Source organism: Choloepus didactylus, chromosome 3, assembly GCF_015220235.1.
Source record: "Choloepus didactylus isolate mChoDid1 chromosome 3, mChoDid1.pri, whole genome shotgun sequence".
Lineage (NCBI taxonomy): Eukaryota > Metazoa > Chordata > Mammalia > Pilosa > Megalonychidae > Choloepus > Choloepus didactylus.
Window position 1 is genome coordinate 114,658,328 of NC_051309.1, and position 15,262 is coordinate 114,673,589.

Genomic DNA, 15,262 nt, shown 5'->3' on the forward strand with positions numbered 1-15,262 from the left:
ATTTTCAACATATGCCCTTTGGGAAAAGGCTTTTCACACTAGGTGAGCTCCAAGTCAGAGCAGATAAAGACAGACTTGCAAATGGTGTCTTCCAGGGAACTTCCAGACCGGGAAGTCTCTGAGAATGGGTCTTGAAAGGATCTCCAACACCATTCTGTTCCTCCAGTGGCTACCAGGCTGCTAGTTTTTGCCATAAATTTTCACTGTTGATTTTCAAGGCTATGGTAGTGCTAGACAGAGTATAGAAACTTGCTGTTCTTACTGAGATTCAGTAGTCTTTCTTGAATAAACAGTCCCTGGATTGTTGCAAGTGTTTAGTTATTTCTAGATTTCTAAAAAAGTTGATTCTGACAATATTTGCGTGTGTTCCTGCTGCTTTTATGGAGGAGAGAATTTTCAGAGACCCGTCTCTGCCATTTTTACTGGCATTTACAATATGGTAGTTTTCTGATTGTAATATTCATTATTTATCAGCTGAAATTCTTGAAAGAACTTTTCCTTTGAACTGCCTGGTTACCATTAAATGTAGTTTGTAAACAAACATCAAATTTCAGAAGATTGAATTGGTGCCTTAGTAATCATAGAAAGATGATCAATGAGTTCTTTCTGTTTAGTATCATTATTAACTCATGGATTTTAACCTATATTCATTTCAATGGGAAATGGTATTTAGAGATCACAATCTGGTCAGGATGTGCTCATTGCTATTGAGCGATCATTAGTTTTATATTTTGTTTTGTTTTGTTTTTGTAATGGGCAGAGATAAGAAGTAATTATTTTTAAAGAGAAAACTTGAGTATTTTAGCTCAAGTCATGAGTTCATACTATTTCCTATTCATTTTTAAGATTACAAAGTATTTATGCATTTATACTTCTCACATCTCACTTAAAATCTTTGCTGTTGACATTAACATAATTATTTCTTAATATTACTATATATAAATAGTGTGTGTGTATATACACACATGCATAATAATTTCAGTATAATACCAATATTGGTACTAATAATCAGACTACTGAATATATTTAGGATTTCTTTGTGTGTTGTTTTTCATTTTTTGTTTTTTGGTTCTTTTGCTTGTTTGTCTGATTTTAGTCCTTAGGATATATCTTACAAGGGATGTAAAGTCACAATACTGTGTTTTAGTCAAAAACTTGAAAGTACCCAAATGCCCATCAGTGGTAGAATGGTTGAATTTTGGTATATTCATACAGTGGAATACTATATTCAATGAAAGTCAATAAAATACAACTACATACAACAATATACTTGAATATGCCAAATACAATGTTGAACAAAATAATCCAGGCACAAATACACAAATAAGCTTATGCTGTTAACTATAAAAGAATATCAAATATACATATATGTACACATAAATATATATAAACAAGTATATATCAAGTATAAAAATAGGCAAAACTAATTTATGGTGATAGAATTTACTCTTAGGATAACAGCACCTGAAAGGAAGTATGAGAGGAGCTTCTAGGGTGCTAGTAAATGTATCTCAGTTTGGGTGCTAGTTACCTGAATATGTTCTGTTTGGGAAAATTTTTCAACAGTATAATTATATGTACTTTTCTTTATGTGTATTATACTGCAATAATTTTTTTAAATCTTGTTTTATAGTCAGTTGAAATAGTTCTTTTCTCTATGTGGTTATGCCACAGCTTGCTGTATTGTTAAATTAGACATCTTTTCAAACTCGTTTAGCACTAGTTATTGATACAGACACCCAGAATATGAGATTAGCAACCTAGACAATTCTATCCATAGTCATAAAAGTGCTCCTTTGATTTCTCAGGAGGACCTGTGCCTGTCAGGGATTGGACCCAGAGACCTGTGGTGCTTCTTTTTCTTTTGGTTGTTCCTGGAGCATGTACTACAATGGATGTAAGTTTGCCAGAAGCAAGATCCCAAGGAAGTTTAAGCTGCTTGGGGATGACCCAAAAGAGGTTGGTTTACTTCCTGATGCATAAGGTGTTTATTAGTTGCAGAGAATTGATGGGCACAAGCGAAATTAACAATATGACATATTATGTAAACTCTCATTAACCGACAGGAGAGTTTAATCTGAGATGAATCAACAAAATTTTAGCTAAAGTTAGACATATGTAGTTTTGTAAAAAGTTGGCATAAGAGCTATTTTACACCAAAGTAATAAAGTTTGAGCAACATAAACTCTTCCTACCTGTGGCCTCTTAAGCTTATTCTTTATGTTATTATCAATTCCAGAATTTAAAGGACTGTACTTAGTGTTACAGCTAAATAAGAATTGGTGATACCTTTCCTCTTTTGAATCTGAATTTTGAAAGTCATGTTTATGACTACCATATTCAGAAAAGATCATTCTAGTCACATTTACATGCCATGAGATTTAGATAGCTTAAAGTTCCTGTATGAATACATTCAGGTAACTAAAACATATTCACACTTTAGTGAAAATGTGCAAATATATAAATGAACAGTGGTCAATTTCTCACCACTGCCTTTTATCTTTTCTTAAAAAATATAGATTTCTCAAAATACAACTTGCAGATTAATTTCAACTTTTACAACTTTTGAGCAGCTTGTGGTCTAGAATATACTTTTTTAATAATCTGAAAATCTCAGTATATTTAGCCTTTAGATTTGATCAAATTTCAGTCACTTATTTTTTATTTTAAATACAAGGTGTACAGTAATACTGTGGCTATTTTAATGTTGATATGTCCCTCTAAATGAAAAATTGAACTATTCACTTTCTTATTCATGGCTATAACAGTAAGTAAAAGTATAATAAAGTACAAAAATTCTTGAAATCAGGATATAAGCTTTTTCCAGAGGATCGTAATGTTTTCAGTAATAAACTATATATGAATATGCTAAATACCCTCTTTTCATAAGTTAAAAATGTGAATATTTAATAACCTAATGGAAAGTAGTGGTATTACATGCTGTCAGCTGGTTTCATTGTCCACGCTGGAGAGCTTTTTCACCACGATTTCATGTTTATCTCTCTATCCAGGGTTTCATGCAAACCAAGTCCAGGAGATGACTAGTAATATTCCTTCTTCATTTAAGTAGGATGGCTCTGTTCAGCACTCAACTCCCTTCTAAAATGTGATCGGGTGTATCTCTGCTGGCTAGATATATCTCCCAAGGCTTTTTAAAGAGGAATATCAATCTGAAATGAAAATTTCTAAGTGTGAAGAGAATAACTGAGTGTTATCACCTACCATTTTAAAAGCCGTATATTACTTGGGAAATCTATTCTCCATGGGGTGGGAGAATATAACTGAGCATTTCTCCTTTCAAGTACACTTTACAAAAATTTTTCATATGTAACTATACTTTAGCTCTGAGAATTTTGTCCATATTTGAAGCACCCAATAATTTTTAGTTTTCCTATGGGGAGACTATTTGAACTTATGAAATGTTATTTTTATAAACATTTTAAAATATTAAGATTAGAAATAGACAAATTAACCAAATTCTTTCAGTAGTTCACCTTCCTTGGCAGCTAATTGGACACAGAGAGTAGAGAATATGACCTCTTTAAGATCATACGGCTTCATTCTCCTAATCCCATCCATAGCGTAGGCTTCTATTTAGAAAATGCAAAATACATGAATGCAAAATAGAAAATCAGTTAATCTTATGAAAATGCCAAATAGCTAGATATTTAATAGTATGCACAAAAATTAGGCAATGATCTGTACTTTTCACTTAGTCATGTTTTTAAGATCCCTTAGTTACTTAGTAAGAAAGGCACTATATATTGTGATTTGGATCCAAGATGTAAAGGAAAAAATTTAACTGATTGCCTCTGTCAAATGTAGAGAGAATAGATTTAGAATTTAATGTTTAGCATTATTCATTTTATACAGGAAGAAAAACTGGAATCTCATTTGCAAAACCTGTCCACTCTTATGGCACCAACATATAAGAAACTTGCGCCTGATGCATATAATAATCAGGTAAGTTTAAAAAATTATTGGCAGTGATTGGAACAATTTACTTATTCATGACTGACAAACTTACCTCCAAGAAAAATTTTTAAGCAGTAATTTTCCTTTATTTTTCTGGCTCTTCTTTCCATTGCAATGTTCTATTTCTGTTATATGAAAATTGCACTATCCACAAGAGCATATTTTTGGTCTTTTTATCCATGAAGACAATGACTTTTAAGGCTCACAAAATATTCTATCTACTAAACTTGTTCTTATGTGGATAATTTTGCCTCTATAAGCACTTTTGTGATTGAATCAAAATTATGTGACTCAAACCATAGGTTCTAACCATGTACTGACTATATCCATAGGAAGTTTATAAATATAAAGCTATGAGTTCAATGCATTGTAAGTATACACATATTTGTCCATATGTGTCAGAATTTTATAGATCATCTTTTGTTTGGTCTTGGCTCCATGAACCAAGCGCAAACATTTTTTTCCCTCTAGTTTACTTGTGTGTTTTAGGCTATACCTTGCTAGAAGTCTAGATTATTTGGTCAGAAATTGCTCATAGAAGGACACTTTAAAGTCTGCTGTTTCATTAGCATCAATAACAAACTTTAAGTGAAAGCCTGTTACAAATCAAACCCTATGTTTAGTTACCAGGACATAAAGATGAAAAATGCAGGTTCTTTGTCTTTAATGAGTTCCTTTCTTAGAGGAGATATAGATATGCAAAGCAACAATTGCAGAATAATAGAATAACTGCTAGGTGAGGTAAGGTATGAAAGACCTTTGATGCTACGTAAAGCTCTTTGAACTTTATCCTGTAGGTCAGAGGGCCACCGTTGGGGTTTTTAAGTCTGTGTTAGGGGCAGGAAAGTTGAAGTGATTTAATTTGTACTTTAAAAAGGTCATTTAGGAAACAAAATGAAATATAACTTAGATTGGTGTAAGATTAGAGAGGAACAAAGTTATTGCAATCATTGGGCAAGATATTTTAAGATGCTAAACTAAATAAATGCTAATGATGATGTAGAAAAGGAAGTAAATGTGTGAAATAATTGAGGTGGAACTTGGTGAACTTGGGGACCAATGGATGTGAGGATGAGAAAAGGAGAAAATTCAAGGATCTGCCAAATTTTTCTGGCTTGGATAGGTGGTTCTACTAACCAGTATCTGGAACTGGTGAGAAAGAATAAGTTTTAGAAGGAGAAAGATGATGAATTTCCTTTTGGATATGCTGGGTTTGAGGTGCTTCTAGCATAACTAGATGGAAAATCAGGAGAAAACTCCAGTTAGCTCTATAGATACAGGAGTGATCAAAATACAGAAACTAGTTGAGGTTGAATACATAGGAGTGAATGCAATTTTTCAGAGTTAATCTTATAAAGAGGAGAAAGGACTGATGATAGAATTCTGGAGCACATCAACATTTGAGAAGTAAGTGAAGGAAGAGAAGTCAGTGAAGTGAGTATGGAAGAGATAAATGTCAACAGATCACAAGAGGCTAAAGGTTTAAGGGAAAGATGGTGACTGACACATGAAGAGGGAAGACCTGGAGGTGATGAAAAGAAATCAAGAGCACAGCACACAGCCTGAGTATAGGTAGTTATTAAGGCTGGTACATCTTGCAAACATTATCATTTACTTGATAAGGGGATTAGATTAGTTTGCAGAGATAGAGATGGGACCAATCCTAAATATAGATTTAGCTATTCTTCTTTTCCCTGTGGACACTCCCCCAACTCTCAACTCCTCTTTTTTTTTTTTTGGTTAGGAGAAAATGAATAAATTTAATAATGGTCAGTTTACAAGTTGTTTTAGGTCATAACAAGTTTAAATAATATTAATTTGGGATTAATACTGTTATTTTACAGCTTTACCTATCTTAGTCAATATTACAGAATGGTATAAGAATGCTTTGATACTATTGTAAAGATTTAATTCTGAGGGAGAAATACACTAGGGTAAATCAAACTATGAAAAGAAGAAAATTAATTGAGTATATGTTGCAGATTTCAAGTTTGGCCATTTTCTGTTGAATGAGGTTTTTTTATTTTTTTTTTTAATAGTGGCTACAGTCAAATGGTTTTAGTTGGAGAAAGGGATAGGCTAATAAAGCAGTGATGTTCTCTTTACTTCTTTGATTTTTATTATAGATCACCTCATAACACACTTCAATTATATTTATATTCTACCCTGTTAAATTTTTAGTGTTCAAGTTTAAATTATTTTATACATTTCCTGAACGTGTAGTATTCAAAATATGAAGGTACCCCAAATTTTTAAGTTACAAGATGATTAAGACTTTAGAAGTGTTTCAATACTTACATATAAACAAATATATATGTAGATGTAATATCTATACAGATACTATCAGTTAATGGCTATGAATGAATAAGGTGTGTTTTCTAGTGTTTTAATGGTAGCTAATACTGATGCTATTAATCCCTGTGTGTTAATATGCTTCAGACTTCTAAAAAAAAATAGCCATTTGCTCTTTCTACTTGGTTTATGGGAAGATTAAGATTCTGGATGCTGTCATGAAACCTGTCATTTGGTCTTTATCCCCTTTCCCCAGCTAAGTAGATCATCTCTACTTCCCACATCTTAATTTTCTTCTTTGTTTTTTTCCTTGACTTCACAGTTAATGTCTTTTGGCTAATGTTAAGCTTCATTGTGTCTTCACAGAATTTCCCTTGCCAACTCTGTGTTATCAGAGCCTAGTTTTTCTCTTTACCCTATTCATTAGACATATATTTGTTCTGGTATGTTTTCTATGGCTGTCTTACCATCAAACATTAGGCCTGAAATAGCAAGTTCAAATCTTAAAAGCATTTGCTGTCCATAATATGTGGAAAATGACATTTTAGACCAGCACCATCCAAGAGAACTTTTTATGATGTTGGAAATGTTCTATATTTATGCTGTTCAATATGATAGCTGCCAGCCACATAGTGCAACTGAGTTAATGAATGTTTAATTTTTTTATTTTAAGTAATTTACATTTAAATAACCACATATAGCTAGTGGCTATGCTACTATACAGTACAGCTTTAGGCCATCAGAAAGACAGGCATTAGAACTGTTTTCTGGTCATAGAGATGGATTTCCAGTAATCTGTTCAGAAACTCCTGCATAGTAATCTTTTGTGAGATAGCATTAGTCTAATGACTGATTGGCTTTTGTATACATTTTTCTTCAAGGAACTAATGAAGCTAACTAGCTCACAGTGTGAATTAACTACTAGTTGCAAACCACACAGCCAAAAAATAAAGTGATCATCACTTTTTTCCCTTCTGGTCAAATTCTTCTGAAGTTTGATAAACGAATGTGCAGTGTGGACCCAGTAGTAAATAAAAGGCAAACCATCAAAAACTTTATCATGTTGGGGATTCAGTGTCTAGCCATGATGGGGTAGCATAGACTGGATTTACCTTCCCACCATAAGCAACTAAAAAAGCAGATAAAATATACAAAAATTATGTTTACACTTTGGACAATAAGCAGCACAAGACAGTTACACCAAAGAGAAGGGAAATTAAAAAAATTTGAACCCCATAATTGCCATAGCTTACTTCCTGGACAGAGAGCATTAGGCCCCTGGGCAGAGAGGAGGAACCCAAATAGATGCCAGAGTTATCTTTGAGTTGAGGAGGCAAAGTTCAGAATTTGAGTAGGCAAGGTGGCTAGAATTCACAAATCAGACTGCCATAGAGGGGAGAGCTGCATGGAGAAGACCTTGATTCTGTTTGAGTCTTCAGCTGAATGCTAGATAGTACTTATGTGTGAAGAAACTACTGAGGCTTGGGCAAGAACCATCAGCAAGGACCAAGGAAAACAATTCCCCAGACTCACACAGGACCTGGAATACATTTTCCCACCAGTCAGAGGGCAAGCACTTAATACACGAAGCATCAAGTAGAGTATCTGGAATGTTACTACCTCGGTAGTGGAAGCAAATTAGCTCTTCTAGGCTCACCTAAAAATGCTTAAAATCGAACTGATTCCAAGTACCTTAATTGCCTCTCAGAACAAAGATTTTAAAAATTCAACAAACAAGGCAAAATTGGTAATGTCTGGAATCCAGGCATACAAAGAAACAAGAAAATATGACCCATAGTGAGGAAGGGAAAAAAACAATCAATAAAACTAATCCCAGAAATGACACAGATGATAGAATAAGTAGACAAGGACCTTAAAATAGCTATCATAAATATATTCCACATGTTCAAGAGGAAAGCATGTTCAAGAGGAAAGCATGAGCATGACAAGATTGGAAGAAATAATTGTCAAATTTTTCTTTCACATTTGTTCAAAATTATAAACCCATAGATCTCTAAAGCTCTGCAAACCCCAAGTAGGGAAAAAAATGAAGAAAACTACACCAAGGTACATCATAATCAAATATTTTTTAAATCAGTGATAAAGGAAAAATCTGAAAAGGAGCTGGAGAGAAAAAAACATTATATGTAGTGGGGGAAAAATGATAAAGGCAAGTTTGCACAAGTCAGAAAAAAAACCTTAAGAAAGAAGATAAGAGGAGAAACATCTCTAGTGTACTGGGGGAAAAAAAAACAACAATGGTTGCCCTAGAAATCTATAACCAGTGAAAGCAACTCTCAAAAGTGAAGGCATAAAAAACTTTTTTTTCTGACACACAAAAGATGAAAGAATTCATCAGTGGGCAAGCACTACAAAACATGTTAAAGGAAGTCCTTCAGACAGAAAGAAAATGATACCAGATAGAAATCTGGGTTGAATACAAGGGAATAAAGAACATCAGAAATACTAAATATGTGGATAAAAAGACTTTTTCTTGTTTTTAAAATTTCTTTAAAAGATAATTTGGTATTTTAAAAATATATTAACAATGTATCATGAAGTTTATAACAAAAGTAGATGTAGCAGAGACTGATGGGGTGGAAGTTTACTGTGATAAGGTTCTTCTACTGTAGGTTAAGAGTATAGTATTACTTGAGAGCAGACCATGAAAAAGTATACCATAAAGCAAGCAGTCACTTTAAGAAGGCCAATAAGAAATAAAAATGGAATCAATTAATCCAAAAAAGGTTTTTTAAAAAATCAGACAAATACAAAGCAAATAGTAATCAAGTATATTTAAACCCAACCATATCAATAATCACATTAGATGTAAATGGTTTTAGCATTCCAATTAAAAGGCAGAGCTTATGAGATTAACTAAAAAGCCACACTCAAATTTATGGTGTTAAATATAAAGACACAAATAAGTTAAAAGTAAAGAATAGAAAAAGATATATCATGCTAGCATCAATCAAAAGAAAGCTGGAGTGATTATATTAAAAGCAAAATAGGTTTCATAGCAAAGAATATTACAAAAGATAAAGAGGGTCATTTCCTGATGACAGGGTCAGTTCATCAAAAGAACATAATGATACTAAATATTTATGAACCTAATAGCAGAGCTTCAAAATTCATGAAACAAAAACTGATAGAACTAAAATAAAATTTATAAACTATAGCTAAGGTTTCAATACAACTCTCTCAATAATGGGTAGAACAAGTAGACAGATAATCAGTATGGAAATAAAAGACTTGAACAACACTGTTAACCAACTGGAGCTATAATTGACATGTATAGATTTCCCTACCCAACAATAGAGTAAGCACTTTTTCAAGTGCATAAGGAAGATTTACCAAAATAGATCTTATTCTGGGTCATGAAATAAGTATCAATGAATTTCAAAGGATTCAAAATCCTCCAAGTATGTTCTCTGACCACATGGAATTAAACATCTGTAACAGAAATATACCTGCAAAATCCCTAAGTATCTGTTAACTGCAACATAGTTTTAAATAATATATGGGAGGCTGCTGAACCCTTGTTTAGAGGGACATTTATATTAGAAAAATATGAAGTCTCAAGTTAATGATCTATGCTTCCACCTTAAGAAAGTTGGAAAACAAGAGTAATTTGAGCTCCAAAAAGAGTAGAATAAAGGAAAAATTAAAGATAAAAACAGAAATCAATGAACTAGAATATCAAAACCAATAGAATACATCAGTGAAATCAAAAGCTGGTTCTTAGAAACATTTGATTGGGGAAAAAAAGACACAAATTGCCAATATTAAGAATTGGAGAGGGGACGTTACTAGAGTGCCTACAGCCATTAACAGAGTAATAAAGACATGTAATTTACAACTTTATGTCAATAAATTCAACTACTTTTTTGAAGTGGACAAAGTTCTTGAAACATCCAAGTTACCAAAACTCACTCAAGAAAAAATAAATACCCTGAATAATCCTATATCTATTAGAGAAATTTAATTCATAGTTAAAAACTTTCCCACAAAGAAACCTCAAAGCTCAGATGACTTCACTGGTGAATGTGATCCAGTATTTAAGGAAGAAATAATACCAGTTCTATGGAAACTCCTCCAGAAAACAGAAAATGAGGAAACACTTCCAAACTCATTTTATGAGGTTGGAATTATCCTGATACTAAAACCAGACAAAAACATTCAAGGAAAGCAAACTACGGACTAAGGTCCCTCATGAATATAGAGGTGAAAATGCTTAACAAAATTTTAGCAAATCTTATCCAACCATACATAAAGGGGATAATATATCATGACCAAAAGAAGTTTGTCTCAGGGATGATTGGTGGCTTTAACATTCAAAAATCAATCAGTGGGCGTACGCCCAGGAGCGCTGCTGCAGGGCGGGGCCTGCCCCAGGGTCTCCCAGGCAAGGCAGGAAACCTGCATCTGGGTTTAACGATCAGATCTTAAAAATGGAATACTAGTCAACCTAGCACGAGTGAACCTGTTCTCACAGAGAACAGACTGCTTTCACAGTCCCTCAAGGGTCTGGGGTGCCAACAGCGCCCAATGAGAGAGGCCCCAATTCTGCGCGAGGCCCTAGGGGAGCCCCCTTCTGAACACTGGGGCTTTGGGGTGTAGGTGTGCTCCCCACAGCGCGCACACAGTCGTGGGGAGCAGGGAGCGTGGGGGACTTCTAAAAAGTGCTCCTCAGAGGATGGAGACAAAATGTGGGTCATCCACTCTACAAGGTATTGCTAGGCAACGGAAAGGAAGGACATAGGGACATGCCACAGTGTGGGTGAACCTTGAAAACGTCATGCTGAGTGAAGGAAGCCAGATAAGCACAATTCCATTTATATGAGCTGTCCAAACAGCAAATCAATAGAGACAGAAGGTCTCATCTTGGATGGACTTTCTCCCAGAAGCCATCCTGGCACACCCTGCAGAGGCTGAGCCAAGTGCCACTTGTGCGGGTCCCTAGCTTCCATCGGGACAATGGCTAAGGTGAATTGTATTGTCCTGCTACTCTTGCATTGTCCTGCTACTGTCTATCACCTGCTGGGCTGTGAGCTCCCTGAGGGCAGGACTGCGAAATTCACTTTGCAGCCCCTGGACAGGCACCGCACTGCCAATCAGAATGTTTACGAAGTCTGGGGTGTATGTGCAGGGGTGTTTGGAGACACTGAGATGGCTCAGGTGGGCTTAGCACTCAGGCCTCACTGAATCTAAGTCTCATGGCTGCACCACTGAGCTCTGGGTCAGACAACCCGGGTACCAGGGCCAGCGCCACCACTTGCAGTGCCTGCTGAAGCTCAGTTTTCTTGCCCTGTAAAATGGGGCCATCTACAGCTGCTGAGCAGGTGATGGGCATGAAGGTTCCCCAAGAGCAGAAGGGCTTATGGTGGTAACAGCCAGCACTCATGGGGCTCTTCATTCAAGGCAGACCTGTGCCCAGGGTTTTCCACTGCCTTCTCCATTTTTTAATTGGGGACATGGAAGCGGTAGGCACGGAGCTGGGATTTCATCCCGGGTGGCCAGACCCCAGTACCCAAGCCTTAAGTGCCAGGCTGAGCTGTCTCCCACATCCGTCACTGTTGTTATGGGAGAGAAACACGGCCCTAGTTTCCTTTCAGCCCTAGTCATTTGTGGGCACTGTTACTAGCACTGAGCCAACAAACCAACTGGCAGGTTCTCCCCAAGTTCTGTCTGCTCCTCCACAAGGCAAGTGCCTTCCAGGCAGCCAAGGCTACAGGTCTGCTTTAACATTCATTACCACATAAAATAGCACCATTACTGAGCTGAGATAGATATTTGCATGGCAACAATCATGAAAGCTGACTCTGAATTTAACAGAAACATGTGATAAATTGCACAGGGCCCCAACCACTTTGGAAAACAATTGGGCTTGTTGAGAAAGAATGAAGATACAGGTCTCCTGTGACCCAACAGTCCCACCCCCAGACATGTACCCCCCAGTCTGGCTTCTTAGAGTGGGGTCTCTAACCCAGCAGCATCAGCATCCCCTGGGGATTTGTTAGAAATGCACATTCTTGGGCCTTACCCTGACCTGCTGAGTCAGGAACTCTGAGGGTGGGGCCTAGCTGCCTGGGTTTTAACAGGTTCCCCAGGAGATTCTGATGTTCCCCCAACCTCATGGGTGGCAACCAACCACTGCCCTGTAGTATCTCTTGCCCATAGGCACCAGGAGACATGAATAAGGATTTTCATAAGATATCTTTTAGTAATCATTGAAAGAACAAAGAAAAATTAAACTACCCAAATGTCTGTCAGTAAGTGAATGAATAGCTGTCTTGTAATACATGAATTCCAAGAACGTACGTTAACACAGACAAAGCGTATAAATACTGTTGCACCAAAAAAGCAAGTGGCAGAAGAAAACAGACATTTGTAGAAAATTTTAAATCTGGAGCATCTGTTGGTGAGGCTGTGGATCACCTGGGACCCAGCACTACCATAGGAGTGCAAATTGGTGCAACCACTTTGGAAGACTGCATGGTGGTGTTTACTGAAACTAAGCATATGTTCAGCCCAGTACCTGTGATTCTAGTCCTGGGGAAATTCTCAGAAGAAATGAGCTCATGTGTCCTGCAAAAGTCATGTACAGGGACGTTTAGAGCAGCAGGATTTATTATACTCAAAAATGTAAAGAACCCAGGGTGCATCAATAAACTGGATAAATAACTGTGATGTAAGACACATGGTGGAATGCTATACAGCAAGGAAAAAGGAAAACTGCCTCTACTTGGCTGAATCTCAGAGGCATCATATTGAGCAAAAGAAGCCAGACACAAACTGTTCCCCTTTCCCATTCCTATTCACCATGATTCCACTTATACAAAGTTTAAATACCAGCAGAGTAATCTATGATGATAGAGGTCATAATAGTGGCTCACTTTGGGAGGATCAGGTATTGACTGGAATGCTGCATGAGGGAGCCTCTGGGGTGCCAGAAATATCCGGGAACTTAATCTATGTGATGACCACACGAGCTTTTATAAAAATTCATCAGAGCACCAAAAAAAAGATGGAAGTTTGAATGCCATCCTCTAAGACTAGGAACAAGACAAGGATAGCCACATGGCCACTCTCACCACTTCTATTCAGAATAAAACTGGAAATCTAGACAGTGCAATAAGGTAAGAAAAAGAAATAAAAAGCATGCAGGTTAGAAAGAAAGAAAACTGTCCTTATTTGCAGACAACACAATTGCCTGTATAGAAAGTCTTAAGAAACTTACAAAAAATTAGAATAAGTGAGTTTAACAAAATTGCAAAATAAAAAGTCAATATACAAAAATACATTGAATTTCTGCATACTAATGAACAATTAAGATTGAAATTAAAAGAAGCAATAATAATTAAAATAGCATCAAAAATACGAAATTCTTAGGCATACATTTGACAAAAATGTACAAGACCTGTACAAGGAGGCAACAAAACATTACTAGCAGAAATTATAGAGGATCTAAGTAACTGGAAAGAAATACTATGTTCATGGATCGCAAAACTAAATATTGTTAAGATGCCATTTCTCCCCCAGATTCATCTATAGATAGATTCAGTGCATTACCAATAAAAATCTCAGGTTTTTTGAAGGAATTGACAAACTGATTCTAAAATATATGTAAGGAAGGGCAAAGGGCCTGGAATAGCTAAAACAACTTTTAAAAGAAGCACAGAATATGGGGACTTATTACTTGTTTTGAATATTTATTTAAAATCTACAGTAATCAAGACAGTGTGATATTGGGGTAAATGTATACCAGTGAAAAAGAACAAAGAGTCCATAATAAAACCTAGCACATATAGTCAATTGATTTTCAACAAAGGCTGTTCAATGGGGGAAAGGATAAACATTTTATTCAGTAGTGCCTAACAGTTGAATATCCATATGGAAAAAATTAACCTCACACTATATAAAAAATTAGCTTATAATAGATACATTTATATAAAATTCTAGAAAGTGCTAACTTTATAATGACAAACCAGTAGTTACCTAGGTAAAGGGGAGTGGGACAGGGATGGGAGGGATGAATTATGAAGGGGCATGAGGAAAGTTTGGGGACTGATAAATATGTACATTACTTTGTGACAATGGTTTCACAGATATATACATATGTCAGAACTCATCAATTAGTGCCCTTTAATATATGCTGTTTAATGTATGTCAGTTTTACCTGAATAATTCTGTAAATAAAAACTACCATGCCAAGGTATTTGCTCTATCTTGTGTTGTTCCATTTTGTTTCTGGATGTAAAATACACAACATTTTTACAAATTCTAAATAGCTAAAAAACTAAAGAGTAAAATGAATTACTTCCCTGTTCATAATCACACACTTTTCTTTTTCAGATTGAATATGAACACAGAGCACCGGAGTGCCGTCTGGGTCTGAAGGAGGGCCGGCCCTTTTCAGGGGTTACTGCGTGTCTGGACTTCTGTGCTCATGCCCACAGAGACTTGCACAACATGCAAAATGGCAGCACATTGGTAAGGAGGGCTGAGGACAGCATGGGAGCACTCCTGTTGAGGACTGGAGGGCTGAAAGCAGATTGAGTTAGAGGATTATGTTCTCTGCAGGATCAACTGCACAGCAGTGTTTTCATGAATGAATTGCATGGCAACATCGTTTTGCATGACTAATAATCTCATAACTGGTTGACCCATTTGTGGAAAACTGTTGACAAATGCATGAGCATCATGGGAATTGTTAGTGTGGATATAAACCAGTAACTGCATTTTGAGTTATGATTAGCTGCCAAAAAATCCTTCAAAACTCAGTGTCAGGTTGTAATCAGCTAAGCAGAAAACCAAACAGAAGCTAAGGTACAAGTCCACCTTGCAGAGAGAAAAAAAAAATGAGGAAAGAGAGGATGAATCATTATCACAGTAACTACTCTAGAGATTCTAAGTGCAAAAAGCCCGTTATGACCTATTGCAGTGGGTAAAATGAATTGGGTTTTGAACTGAAGGCTAGGTGAGAAGGGAAAAG

At 36.0% G+C, this 15,262-nt stretch overlaps 1 protein-coding gene across 1 annotated transcript in view; it reads left to right on the forward strand.

Annotated features, from left to right (window-relative positions):
- Positions 1 to 15,262, forward strand: part of TET2 (tet methylcytosine dioxygenase 2) — a 130,254-nt gene that overhangs the window by 106,174 nt on the left and 8,818 nt on the right. The window contains exons 7-9 of the mRNA XM_037830378.1: positions 1,809 to 1,959; positions 3,874 to 3,963; positions 14,623 to 14,760. Coding sequence (XP_037686306.1) covers positions 1,809 to 1,959; positions 3,874 to 3,963; positions 14,623 to 14,760 — 379 coding nt within the window. The remainder of the gene's footprint in view (positions 1 to 1,808; positions 1,960 to 3,873; positions 3,964 to 14,622; positions 14,761 to 15,262) is intronic.